The sequence below is a fragment of the Capra hircus genome, chromosome 11 (genome assembly GCF_001704415.2).
Source record: "Capra hircus breed San Clemente chromosome 11, ASM170441v1, whole genome shotgun sequence".
NCBI lineage: Eukaryota > Metazoa > Chordata > Mammalia > Artiodactyla > Bovidae > Capra > Capra hircus.
The window spans coordinates 48621534-48635808 of record NC_030818.1 but is presented as its reverse complement, the minus strand read 5'-3'; the positions used below and the strand labels follow the sequence as shown (position 1 = coordinate 48635808).

The 14275-nt window shown below is 46.6% G+C and overlaps 1 protein-coding gene across 2 annotated transcripts in view; it reads right to left on the bottom strand.

Annotated features, from left to right (window-relative positions):
* Nucleotides 551–14275, bottom strand: part of ST3GAL5 (ST3 beta-galactoside alpha-2,3-sialyltransferase 5) — a 60204-nt gene continuing 46479 nt past the window's right edge. The window contains exons 4-7 of one of the 2 annotated variants that reach the window (XM_013967710.2): nucleotides 10867–11210; nucleotides 6992–7178; nucleotides 5636–5794; nucleotides 551–948 (exon numbers count right to left, since the gene is read on the bottom strand). In XM_013967710.2, the coding sequence (XP_013823164.2) occupies nucleotides 700–948; nucleotides 5636–5794; nucleotides 6992–7178; nucleotides 10867–11210 (939 nt within the window). In that variant the 3' untranslated portion in view covers nucleotides 551–699. 2 annotated transcript variants of the gene reach the window in all.

Below are 14275 nucleotides of genomic sequence, written 5' to 3'. Positions count from 1 at the left end.
TCTAAGACTTCTGGCGGAAGGCAGATCAAGAGAGAGGGACCATGAATTCTCCAAGTGGCCCAGGCCTCACGCACTAGCTTGGCCCAACCAGTGGTTTAACTACCGAGCATGTCACCCTGAAAGTGCGTCCGACATTCGTCCCACCAAACAGACTAACAGAGAACCAGAATCAGGCATTCGGGACTGTCATCAAAGGAGTCACCTCCCTTCTTCCACTTAATCCCACAGACCTGGGATTCTGTGTGCAGCAGACAGGAACAGAGCTTTTACAAATTAAATAACTTCCTTACCATACAATAAAATATCATGACATACAATTCTCTTTGGAAAGTCTTTCCCATTCTCAAAATTAACTTACAAAATTTTGTGCAAAAACACTGGCCTCAAATAAATAGGGGGAGAAAGTAGGAAAAGCAGAACTTTTGTGGTTGCTTTTGTTTTTTAAATTAAAAATTAAAAAACACTGGCTGCACTTCAAAGTACTTGCAGGATGAGATTCATCCAGAAGGCTGTGAGAAACAGCCCTCTGGGTCAGAGCTGCATTTGTTTCTTTTTTGGCTGTGCCTCACAGTATGCGGGATCTTAGTTCCCAGAATGGGGATTGAACCTGGGCCCCCAGCATTGGAAGCACGGAGTCTTAACCACTGGACGGCCAGGGAAGTCCCCCGGAGCTGCATTTTCAAGTGAGGTTTTTTGGGTTCAAAATTCACTATGGATGCCTCCGCTGAGATCTCTCACCACACCCTCTCTGACCAGCTTCAGAAGGAAACTGGTCTCTGTGGTCACATTGTGCATGGTCTGAAAGTTCATGGCAGCCATGCAGAGATTGTCGAAGTAGTGCAAAGGGGTTCTGGGTTGGTTGAGGGCGTAGCTAAAGCCCGCCACACTGACTTCATCGCACAGATGTGTGGCTAAGACGACAGCAATGACACCAATCGTGGGGACATTCTGCAAAGGAGAAGAGACAAAGAAAAAAGGTCTTAGCATAGGTCACTGCTTTCCAGGTTCGCTACATGCTATGCAAAGTAATGCAAATATGTACTCGGGACTGCAACTTTATATATCACACCATTTTACATATCACCCAATTCTAAAGTCTGACCTGCCCTCAAAGTCAGGAATCTGGATTCTAAGACATGGTCTGTGATGTGGATTCTTTTTTCCTTTTCTAAAGTATTTGTTTATTTATTTGGCTGCACTAGGTCTTAGCTGCAGCATGTAGGATCTAGTTCCCCGACCAGGGATTGAACCTGGGTCCCCTGCATTAGGAGCATGGAGTCTTAACCACTGGACCCCCAAGGAAGTCCCGATGTAAATTCTTTGAACATATCTGTGAAAGGCAGCCTGGTGGGTCCTTTAAGCACCAAGCTAAAACGTATCCTTTCTAAAACCTTCACCCACCAGCCATACAAAGGATGACCATAATGGCGAATCAAACTCATGTCCTCTCTCACATGCAAAAGTCCACATGGGCTGCTTTGGGATAAGCAGCCATAGCCCTTCTTGGGACATGGATTTTGGAGCCCACCCTGTCCTGACTGGCTCCTGGCTCCATACAGCCTCTGCCTGAGAACAGAGGGGACTCAGAACCTGCCTTGTGAAGACTGTGTTCACCCCTTACCTGCAGGTTAAGGCCCCCACCTGTTTTCCTGGCAAATAATGTCCCTAGGTCATTTTCACATGTCCTGTTGTGCAGTCAATTTCTGTTTACTCTCTGATCAAGCAAGTACATTTTTAACCTCAAATTATGGGCTTTCACATTTGAGTTTTTTTTCCCCTCAAACGAACCCTTACTGGCTTTGGTCTAGAATGCCAAACGTCCAGTTCTGAATTCTGACTGTACCGCAGCTCCCTCTTCATGTCTGGCATCTTGCCGCTGGTACACCTGGAAGCGTGCTCTCTGAATTTCCAATGCAGTTTGTAGATGAAGCTAACACACACACAGGGTGGCAGACAGGAATATAGAGAGCCCTCCTGGAGGCTACTGCCCAGCTACTACTTGATATTCTTTTGCATCTACTAACATATTCATCTGAGCTGAGTCTGTGGCTTCTGCAAGCAACTGTCCTTTTCTGTCAGCTAGGACAACAGGGAACCCTTCAGAGTTCATAGATGAAAGTGGGATCAGGAGACATCCAGGGAGCCCACCATTCGGTAACAACTGCTTCCTGATCCCCAGTGTGCCGTGTCTACTCTCAAGTCAGCCTCCCGTATAATGAAGGAATTCAACAGTCATTGTGCAGGGTTGCAAACAGAAACCAAGGGAAATTGATCCATAGAAAGCCTGCCTCTTGGGCTTAGGACTCTCAGGTGGTGTCCTGTCTTCTCCAACTCCAGCCAGCTCGCACCCAGCAGGTCAAGAATTTGTTGTTGTTCAGTCACAGTCGCTAAGTTGTGTCCAGCTGTTTTCGACTCCATGGACTGCAGCACACCAGGCTCCTCTGTTCTCCACTCTCTCCTGCAGTTTGCCAAATTCATGTCCATTGAGTCAGTGATGCTATCTTAACTACCTCATTCTCTGCTGTCCCCTTCTCCTCCTGCCTTCAATCTTTCCCAGCATCAGTATCTTTTCCAATGAGTCAGCTCTTTGCCATCAGGTGGCAAAAGTATTGGAACTTCAGCATTAGTCCTTCCAATGAATATTCAGTGTTGATTTCCTTTAGGATTGACTAGTTAGATCTCCTTGCAGTCCAAGGGACTCTCGAGAGTCCTCTCTAGCACTACAATTTGAAAGCATCAATTTCAATAGGCTATTTTAATCCTTGGCTATTTGACCTTACCTACGATGAACCTAGAATAGCCTGGCAGATTATCTCTAATTTCCTTATAATAAAAATTTTAGAGTCCTTCCCAATTTCCCTATTCATATTTTAAATTGATACATACATGGCCAAACTACCCTCCAGAAAAAGTGCCAACTTAAATTCTACATCATTCCTGCCAAACAAGGACATTATCAAGCTTTTAAATCTCTGCCAAGAAAACATGCAAAAAATGTCATTGTAGGTTTAATTCCCTTTTATTTGATTACTGGTGGAACTGAACATTTTATCATCTATTCCTTGGCTGAATTAATTTCTTTTGTGAATGTCTGTTCAAATTCTTTTCCCATTTCTTTTTTGGCTCATTGTTTTCTTTTTGATTTAATAAGATCTTCCCTGGTGGCTCAGACAGTAAAGCGTCTGCCTGTAATGTGGGAGACCCAGGTTTGATTGCTGGGTGGGTAAGATCCCCTGGAGAAGGAAATGGCAACCCACTCCAGTGCTCCTGCCTGGAAAATTCCACGGCCGGAGGAGTCTGGTAGGCTACAGCCAATGGGGTCGCAAAGAGTCAGACACGACTGAGCAACTTCACTTCCACTTAATGTTTTAAGAGTATTTACTCCGTTGTTCCTATGATAAATTTCCCCCCACTAACTTTGCTTCTGATACCCTTTTCTATTTAGCAATTTCATATTTTATGTAACTAAATTTTTAAAGGTTATTTTTAAAATAAAATTGACCTGCAAACCAACAAATGAGCATTTGCCTATGCTTAAAACATACTATGGAGTAAAATAAAGTAAAAGTACTCTATAAATACTATCTAATAAAGAAACCAGGCCATTTAAAAGATATAGAAATCTAGGTATATTTATAGTGAAATCTCTTATAACTTAGTTTAAGAGTCTTGCTGTAGTATGTTATCTTTTTTTTAGAAAAATTGTTTTGTTAAAAGTGATGCCAACAGGTTAAAAATTGTAAGCCCACATTCTGGGGCACCACATGTGCTCTGAGTAGGGGAGGCCAGCTAAAGCCAGGCAAAGACCTGACCGTCACTGGTAGGGGATAGGGCCACTTTCCTCCGAGAGGGAAAAGGCACCACGGATCCCGACCATGTTCTTGCAATGGCAGGAATCACATGGCCCTCCTGGGCTCCCCATGGATGGAGGGCAGAGCCCCCGAGGAAAACGGCGGCCTGTGAAGGGAACCACTTCCACCATGTGAACTGTTTCACCTGAGCTGGGTACCCAAGCCTGAAGCTGGAGCCAGAGTTAGACTCAGCTCTTACTGAAGATCCCCCAGAGAAGGAAATGGCTACCCACTCCAGTATTCTCTCCTGGGAAATCCCATGGACAGAGGGAGGCTGTCGGGCTACAGTCCATGAGATCACAAAGAGTCAAACACAACTTAGCAATTAAACAACAACATTCAGATACTTACTTTCCTTAACCACAGAATTCTTAATTTAAAATTTACACAGTTGTGTTAAATCATCTTTTTATTTAGAATTTGCTTCAAAGGGCAAACAGAAGAAGCTGCTCATCTGTCTATTGGATGAGGACCCCCCCGAGTCCAGTTCAGTGTTGCAAATTCCCTCCTGGATCAGCCCCACCTCCTAGGAGGTATCTCAGGCCTCTGGTGTGGGTAGCAGAACCTCACATTTAAAAATCCCTTTCTCTCCCTTATATATAAATGCTTTGCTTAAAATCCTGTTTAAAAATGATTTCCACTGCTTTTACAAAAGTTTCATTTAGAGACACAGGAGGTGGCCCTAGTGGTAAAGAACCCACCCGCCAGTACAGGAAACCTGAGATGCAGGTTTGATCCCTGGGTTGGGAAGATCCCCTGGACAAGGAAATGGCAACCCACGCCAGTATTCTTGCCTGGAGAATCCCATGGACAGAGGAGCCTGGTGGGCTACAGTCCCTGGGGTCGCAAAGAGTGGGACACGACTGAGGCGACTTAGGACAGACAGTTCTTTAGATTACGAAGAAACAGGTGATACAGGCATCTCCGACCAGAGCCACACAAGCTGCCTGCAGGTAAAGAATCTACTGTAGTGAACCACCTACAGCACAAAGGTTCTCAGAGTAGGTTGCAAAATAAAACCACCCAGGAAACTTTGAAAATCCCAGTGTACAGACCACAGCACAGACAGATGAAATCGGAATGTTTGGGGTGTGGGACTCAGGCATCAACGGAAAAGCACTGCTCGAGAGCAGGGTTCCCCAAGCTTTTTGGCACCAGGGACCGGTTTTGTGGAAGACAATTTTTCTATGAACCTGGGGGCTGGGGATGATTTCGGGATGATTCAAGCATGTTACATTTACTGTGCATTTTATTTCTATTATTATATTGGCTCTACCTCAGATCATCAGGCATTAGATTCTGGAGGTTGTGGACCCCTGATCTACAGAAATTGCCTATTTGCCATCACCTATGTATGCGTGCACGTGCGTGCTCAGTCATGCCCAACTCTTTGCAACCCTACAGACTGCAGCCCATGAGGGTTCTCGGGAGTGATGATAAATGTCAATTTTCTCTTAAGTGTCCTGTAGTGCTAAAATGTAGACAACTTTTCCAGAGTCTTGGAGTAACTTTCTATGGATTCCTGGAGTAAGAATACCTTATATAATATCTCAGTGATTGAAGTGCTAACTATACTAAAGAGACGAACCACTGGGGGTGAAATGATTAAACAATGGGGAGCCTCTAAGGTCAAGATGTCGAGGGGTAAACACACATGAAACATGATGAGGTGTCATCTCTGGAAGATGCTCCTGGGTCTACAGCTGAGCCTAACTGAAAGGCATAGAGACGGCTCCTTTCTAACACAGAGAGGAACAGTTACGTATCAGCAGTGACAAAAATACCTTATCTCGGCCCCAGAACCTTGATTGCGGCTCAGAGTATTGAAGGATATCAAAGGCAGTCTCTTTGATAATAACTGGATTCAAAATCCTGAACTGTTTCGGCTGTAGTGGGATTTTTTCTGCCACCTGCTTCCAAAAGAAGAGCCGCACCCAAAATGGCTAAGGAAAGAGAGCAAGCAATCGTTAGGGAGAGTTAATAAAGATATCAGAGGAGGGGGAGAATGTGGCCCCTGCTAATGAGGGCAAAGCTGTGGGTGTGGCCCCACATGGGTTTGTGTTCTGCATTCTGTGGCAAAGTCACAGAGCCATGCAACGGTAAGGATCTGATCAGGAAGCTGGCACTGGGCAAGGAAAGGAACTGCCGAAGCAACTTCTATCAGTTTGGGGAAAGACGTTCTTAAGGTAATGGCCTCAGATGGTAGGATCCAAAGCCATCATTTTGTCCAGGGAAGATCAAGCAAATAGATTCAGTTTGAGGCCCACCTGTGCTCAGGCCCCACCACGCCCCGGCCCCCAGCCACTTACTCCACTTCCTGTCTGGTGATATCTCTTGTCTGACTGTAAATCATTTCATATGTGCTTCATCTTTCAACTAGAAAAACTACCCAGAGGAAATCCAGAGGACCCCAATAAATTTTGGAGACACAAATTCTCCATCATGTGAAGCTTCTCTGAAGAGTTTGATATGTCCTATTAATTTTACAGTCAGCCAGTTTGTGCAAGTGCATATAAACGCACACACACTTCCTTAAAAGTTGACCTCTAAAATTTATTTCAGCATAATGGAGGGGGCCTCATAAAGTAGGGTGATAAATTACTGTAAAGGAAAACAAAAGGAATCCCAAGTCAGGGCCGTCTCATCCACATCTGCCCTTCTGGAACGCTGTGGACTGACTCCAACAAGAGCACCACCAATCAAAGCATTTTTGGAGACTCTCTTTGAAAGGACCCCTCAGAGAATTTACAGATATTCTTCTGAGCAGCCTTGATAATAATTTATACTCATGCACATAAGTCTAATTTCTGACAGCAGCCAGAAGCCATGTAAATTCAAGTCTGGTAAATCAGCTGGGTGGTCAGCCTCAATCATAGCAATTTTGGCCCCATGCTTTTTATTTTCACTAAGTAATGATACCGGTTTCCATGTGTGACTTGGGTTCTGAAAGCAATTTCCCAAGGGGAGTTCTGAGGGGCTTCGACAAAACGAGTGGCTATTTGAAAGACAACACAAAAGCATGAACATTAACTTAAAAATGAAAAAAAAAAAAACCAAAAAACCAAAACCCTATAATTCCAGTTAGAAAGTCCTTCACTTTTTACAAAGGCACATCCAATGGGTGAATTTCTAGTGCTTACCAGGGTTTCATTTTTGACCATTGCCTGAAGCCAGTTGAAGTCAACACTCTTAAATAAAACAGCAACAAACAAGTCACTGGAATAATATTCAAGGTCAGACAGAGGTGCACCTTCTGGATAAGTCATCCTTATAGTAGTCTTATTGCCAACATGCTCCGAATATCCTTCAACTGGTGCGTTGTTTAACCTATTTAAGTAAAAAGGACAAAGATAAACTGACATTAACCACTTAATCACGTGCAAAATTCCTGCAGCGTGTTTTCCACATTTTTTAAGGACTGGGAATGAGGGTATGGCTGGGGGTAGGGTGCCTCCCCTCCAGCAGCTCCATCATCCCTCAGCTCTGCCCTTTCCAGGTGTTGATGAGCGAAGTCTTCAGTCTGTGAACTAGCAACATCCGCCCAGATCCAATCTATGAATGACAAGCAATTCCATCTAGTCCTGCCACGTTAAGCCAAACTAAACACATTATACTGTGTGTGTTCTCTGGGCACTAGTAATGTTTCCTTGAAAGCTTTCCATTGTGCTTGGATATTAGCGGTCCTTGCCAGAATTTCAAAAAGATAATCAGAAAAGAAAACCTAGAAACCATGGCAAAGCAGACACAAACCATAGTTTCACAGACAGGGTTGGGCCCGAGGAGGGCACTGGGCCCAAGTGCAAAGTGAAGTGAAAGTCGTTCAGTTTTGTCCAACTCTTTGCAACCCCATGGATTGCAGCCTATCAGGCTCCTCTGTCCAGGGTATTCTCCAAGCAAGAATACCGGATTGGGTCGCCATTCCCTTCTCCAGGGGATCTTCCCGACCGAGGGATTGAACTAGGGTCTCCTGCATGACAGGCAGATTCTTTACCGACTGTTACCAGGGTGCAACCTGGTCTTAAATTAAAGCAGGAATTTGGGGTACTGGCCACTGTTAGATCGATGGAGGCTTTGCCAGTGTGGATGGTCTGGGGGAAACATTAAGAATTCTTCTTAAAGCAGTATCACTCACCCAGGTACATAGTTTTGAAATCTCAAGAAAAGTCTGTTTGGTCTTTTCCCTGTATTATCACATCTGTATAAACCTTTCTTTTCCATTCTACTTTTACTTCCTCGTCTAGATCTCAGATACCTAAGTCCTGGGTTATTAAAAGATATTATTAGACATGACAACTAAATGCAGAGTATGATCCTGGACCAGTTATATTCTTTTTCTTTTCCTTTATTTATTTAAAAAAATTTTTTGGCCATAATGTAGGCATGTGGGATCCTAGTCCCCCAACCTGGGATTGAACCCGTGTCCCCTGCAGTGGAGTGTACAGTCTTAACCACTGGACTGCTAGGGAAGCCCCTCCTTTCTTTTTAAATAATGGACACTACTGGAATAATTGGTGAAATCTGAATAAGGATTGTAAATAAGTCTCTACTGCATCAGTGTTAATCTCCTTATTCTGAATATCATCTTGTAGTTCTATAACAGAATATCCTTGTTCTTAGGAAATGCACACTGAAGTATTTAGGTGTAAAGAAGGAGCTTGAAATCTGCAACTCTCAAAGGATTCAGAAAAGAATAATAAAATATAAAGAGAGAAAATTATAAAGCCAGTGTGATCAAGTGTTATCAGCTGGGGAATCTGGGGAAAGAGGAGCTCTTTTTACGACTCTGGCAACTTTTCTGTTAATTGTAGAACTGCTTTAAACCTAAAAGTTACCCACCAAACATTTTTCAGCTGATTTCTGTTACCATCTGGCTTAGTCTCCCTCCTTAGTCCCCAGCGCTCCCTGGTGCCCAGTGCCTGTGCATGACGTGGTGCCTCCCAGGCTGGCCCCACCATCAGTGGTCATCGAGCCAGCCCCTGACCCCTCTTTCACTCTCCTCCAGCCAGACAGGGCTCCTCACCCAGATTTCCCTGCCCGCTTTCTTCAAGGTCAAATCCCACCTTTCTTTTAGGGATTGTGAACAATATTGGGATGAGAGACGATGAAACCGCTGTTTCTGGGTGCTTCCTGTGGGCCAGACACTGTCACATGCTCTGAATATTCTCATTTTTTGTTTGTTTGTAAAAATTTTAAATTAATTAATTTTTACTTATTTATTGGGCTGTGCCATGTCTTAGCTGTGGCATGCAGGATCTAGTTCCCTGACCAGGGACCCCCTGATAGGAAGTGCAGTTTCAGCCGCTGGACCACCAGGGAAGTCCCTGAAGAGTCTCATTCTTCGCTGAAGCCGTCTCATTAGCCAAATCCCACCTTTCCTCAAGGTCAGCTCAGGCCGCCCTTCTCTTCCCCAGTCTCTCTCCTCTGGCCAGTGTGCACCCCAGTTTCTCACCTTGTCTCCTCCCGTATCCCACTTGTGTGCCATTAAGATGGGCACAGGGTCCCGTCTGCCTCCTCCAGTGCTGCCTGCGGACATCGCTCAGCTGCTCACACAGAGCTGGGGCTGAGGTTCTGGAAGCCTCAGCACTCTGCGTTTGGAGTGTCAGGGTCTGGTCGGAACTCCACGCCCTGTGGTGTCTCTGTGTCCTCACCTCTGACCCTGGCTAACAGGATGGCTTCACCAAGGCATGAGCCCCACCAGAGCCAGGACAGCGTCTGGCACACAGGAAGCCCCCACAGGAAGGAAGCAGTTATACCCTCCCTCACCTCAACAACTTCCACACCCCTGAAGCCCTGACCCTACTCCCATACTTCACACATTTTGCCTCAAAACTTGTTCCCTGTTTCTTCTCTCTCTTGGCCCTTACGAAAAAGTCTAGTTCTTTCCTAGAAACCTGTTACACCCCCTCCCCTTTCTTCCATAGCTCCTCCTCCTTCCTATACATTTTCCAAACATAGCTCCTAACAGCACTCTAGTGTTCTTGTTTGGAGAATTCCATGGACAGAATAGCCTGGCGGCTACCATCCATGCGGTCACAACGAGTCGGACGCGACTGTGTAACTAACACTTTCATTTTTCACTGAGCATCTACCATAAGTCTGACACCGTTCCACACGCTTTACACCTATTAACTCATTTTGTCTTCACAGTAACCCTATGAGCTCTGTGCCATCATGGCCTCCATTTACAGATGAAGAAATCAAGGCACAGGACAGCAAGGAAACTTGCCCAAAATCACAGCGACTGGTGACAAAGGCATTATGTGGACATACCACCACTTTCAGGCTCAAGATGTCTGAGATGGATCTTGTCATCCTTCATCATTAGCCAGAGATTTTCCTCAACTATCCCAGTGGTTCCACTAATACCTCAGACCTCAGACTGGAAATCCTGGTGTTTCCTAACATGACTCAAACTATCAGCAAATCCTGTAATTCAGGATAACTGCCTACTGCCTGTAGTGACTGTGATTAGTCCCTTCAGCCATGGTTGACTCTTTGCAACCCTATGGATTGTTGTCCACCAGGCTCCTCTGTCCATAGGATTCTCCAGGCAAGAATACTGGAGTGGGCTGCCAGGCCCTCCTCCAGGGGATCTGGTGTTTAAATGCTTCTGTGTGTTTTCTGGTCCCAGCCAGGGCCACCTTCCAGGTTCACCCACCCCAAGCCCCACTCCTAGAAGCCAGGTGTCCCACTGACTCAAGTATGTCCCCCTTCCCCACATCCTCCTCCGGGCCCTGCCTAGCACAGCCTTCCTCCTTCGCTGGCTTATCTGAATCTACCCATCCTTCCAACCCTCAACTCCACTGAAAAGGTTTTTACCAAAATGAGGGTCAGTACCGCACAGTTTGGAGCATCCAATCATTTCATGTCTTTGTTTCAACTTCTCAAAACGTGAGTCCCCAGAAGGCAGGGACATATGGGGTTGTTCTGGGTGCTTCCTGTTTGTGGTGCTGCCCTGACCCACGGCAGTGAGCTACAGCCTAGAGGACAGAGGCTGCTCTTCAAGCCACCGTACCGTATCACGACATCAAACTGGTTCAGGGCATGGCCCAGCTCCAGTCCGTGGAGGATCCCGCCGCTTCCGATGACCACACAACGCTTGCAGCTCTTGGCTCTCAAGTGTTCAGGAAAGTCATGCTCTGGCAAGAGTTCCAAGAGGGTCTGGACTTTTCCAGAGAACTTGCGGAATCCGAAAGGAGGGTCGTACTTGTACTCAGCCTCACTCTCCGTGGGGACCTTCGTCACAAATGGTGGCAGGTCCAAGCTGTACCTGCTCCTGAAGAGCTGTGCCATCGACCTCTTGGCAAACTGGGGCCGGCACTCCTTCTGCAGGACTTGCTGGGCATACTGCTGGGCTCTCTGGAAAGAAGCACACAGACCTGCATGTCAAAGGCCTGCAGGCATTAGAAGTACACTCTGACAGGGGACACTTGGCCCTGCGGTGTTTGACGTAGCTCCCTTGTGGATGACTGACTTGTAACACAAAACACCTGCATTTAAGAGTTAATTTATGGGCCTTTCCTGGTGGCCCAGCGGTTAAGAATCCTCCTGCCAATGCAGGGGATGAGGGTTCAATCCCTGGTCCAGAGATTTCACTTGTCACGGGGCAATGCGGCATGTGAGCCACGACTAGCCCACGCTCTAGAGCCCATGAGCTACAGCTACTGAGCCTATGCCATGTAACTACTGAAGCCCGGGTGCCTAGAGTCTGTGCTCTGTAACGAGAGAAACCAGCGCGATGAGAAGCTCTCGCACGGCAACTAGAGAGAAGTCCCCACTCTCTGTGGCTAGAGAAAGCCCATGTGCAGCAACAAAGATCCAGCACAGCCAAAAATAAATAAGCTTTAAAAGACACTTTAAAAGGAGTCAATTTATGCTTGACGTTTGAGAGGAAAATCTAGAAGCACATGAAAAGGAGATAAAACTCAATTAAGATGTTTCATTGCATGAGTGAAACAGGAAGGCCCCCACCTCCCACCCTTCTGGCCTAGCTCGTTCAAATAAATCCGGGATTCCAAAGGTGTTTAAGATTTCATTTTTAAAAAATCTTCTCAGAAGATTTCATGGTTCATAAAATCCTGATACATGTTATAACACAGATGAACTGCAAAGATAGATTCATATTGTTAGGACCAAACTGAAGCCAGGACAGGCTCTAAGGGGCAGGCTAGGGCTGAGGTTTAGTCTCTAGGAAAGCTGAGGCACTGGGAACTCCCGCAGGCAGTGTAGCTCGACCAATCAGAAAAAAATCCCCGTAGCCCCCTGCCCGCGCCAGACCTGAGCCAATCCAGATAGGGATGCGAGGTTTAAAAGTGCCGCGCGTGCATACAGTTTAACCAATCAGCTATGCTGTTACAGGAACAAAAAACCATCTGTATAAAAGTAGATGTGATTCAGAGCTCGGGGCTCTCATCAAGACTCCACTGCGCTGGATGAGACTTGAGCCCTACCTCGAGTTAGCAATAAACCCCTTTATGCTTTTGCATTGCTGTGGATGTCTTATTCTCTCAGTTCTGGGGACTCGGACACTGTGCATAACATTTGGGGGCTCGCCCGGGATCCCTTCAACTGGGAAGAACAACACTCTCCCAGCAGAAGGGGTTTCCTCACTAGGAGGAGAGATCTCTGAACACCAGTGTTAATTCTGGTAAAGTCCAGCGTAAGGCCAAGGCCCAGCATTGTGCTGGGGAGGCGGCTGGCTCTGTTTTCTGGTTAAGTCCAGCGTAAGGCCAAGGCCCGGCATCGTGCTGGGGAGGCGGCTGGCTCTGTTTTCTGATAAAGTCCAGCGTAAGGCCGAGGCCCGGCATCGTGCTGGGGAGGCGGCTGGCTCTGTTTTCTGGTAAAGTCCAGCGTAAGGCCGAGGCCCGGCATCGTGCTGGGGAGGCGGCTGGCTCTGTTTTCTGGTAAAGTCCAGCGTAAGGCCGAGGCCCGGCATCGTGCTGGGGAGGCGGCTGGCTCTGTTTTGTGGTTAAGTCCAGCGTAAGGCCGAGGCCCGGCATCGTGCCGGGGAGGCGGCTGGCTCTGTTTTCTGGTTAAGTCCAGTGTAAGGCTGAGGCCTGGCATCGTGCCGGGGAGGCGGCTGGCTCTGTGGACGTCCTGTCGGTAAGATACTCTCAAGGGGGAAAAGTGTTAAAAAGGGGGGCCCAGGAAGACCTAGTGCTGTGTTCTCGGCCGATGTGTATTGTTATCTGTTTGTCGTGTCTGTGTGAGTGCCGGCATTGTCTCTGCTCTTTGTGTGTTCATTTTGTCTCCTGTGTTCTTCTCTGTAATCATGGGGCAAGCGACTTTTACTCCTTTGTCCCTTATGACTGACCATTTTCCTGATTTCAAATCTAGGCCGCAAATTCTATCGTTATTGGTGAAAAAGCCGAGACTGACATCCTGACCACTCGGGGTACTCAGGGGCCAGCTTGCCTGCTAATGGACGAGACCCAGCGGCTGCAACCGGGACCCTTTTGTCCCTGGTCGCCTCCTGACGTGGACAACTGGCCAGAGTGCCCCGACTGGTAAGGAACAAGAGACTTTATTGACCTCTCTCCCCTCCCCTCTCTCTTTCCTCTCCTTAACCCTTCCTATCCTTCCCTGTTTTTCTAGTCCCTCCCCTGGTTCTGGTCGCAAAATCTGGTTGAAGGGCCCTCAGCCTGAGCTGAGGATTGGAGACTGATCACCTCCTCTTGGCAGAGAACTCGAATTCTGGTTCTGATTTCTCGTAGGGCCGAGTTCCAGTCCTCCCTTTTCTGGAGGCCCAGGGAAAAGTCCCGTAACGCCTGGGTATCTGTAGGTGGCAGGAGACGTTTGTAAGGCCACCCCTTTTGCCCCCCTCTCCTGCCTCCTCCCCCTTCTTCTTTCAACCTGGCTTCCTTTCCTCCTTTGAAATCTTTGATGTTAGTACTTAGATCTGAAGTTCTGTGTCTCTATAAGAGGTTTCCTGAGAGACTATATTTTTGCATGTAAGGGCTTACGTGGTGGAGCCAAGGTTAAAGCGTCTGCCGGCAATATGGGAGACCTGGGTTCGATCCCTGGGTCGAGAAGATCCCCTGGAGAAGGAAATTTTGCTTTGTCCGGCCACCATGTGGTTTAGACCTGCGCCATTTTATTAAAACTTGATTTTCTTTCCCTGTGCCTTGAGACCAGGGCTCTCAAGAAAACTTATCTAGACCATCTCTAACTCCTGACACTGAAAAAAAAAAAAAAAAAAAAAGGCTTAAAGCTAGATCTTGCACTGTGTCTGTCTAAATATGTCTTGGTAATATTTTTGTGGTTAATATGTATATATTACCTGTGTCTAGTTCTGGTAAATTTCTCTACTACCAGACTCTAACTGGTTGGCCCTGAGAAAATTTACTTAAAAATTATAGCCATATTCAGGTCACTATGGTATTATTAGATAGGATCCCCTCACTGGGCCAATTAATAATGCCTGC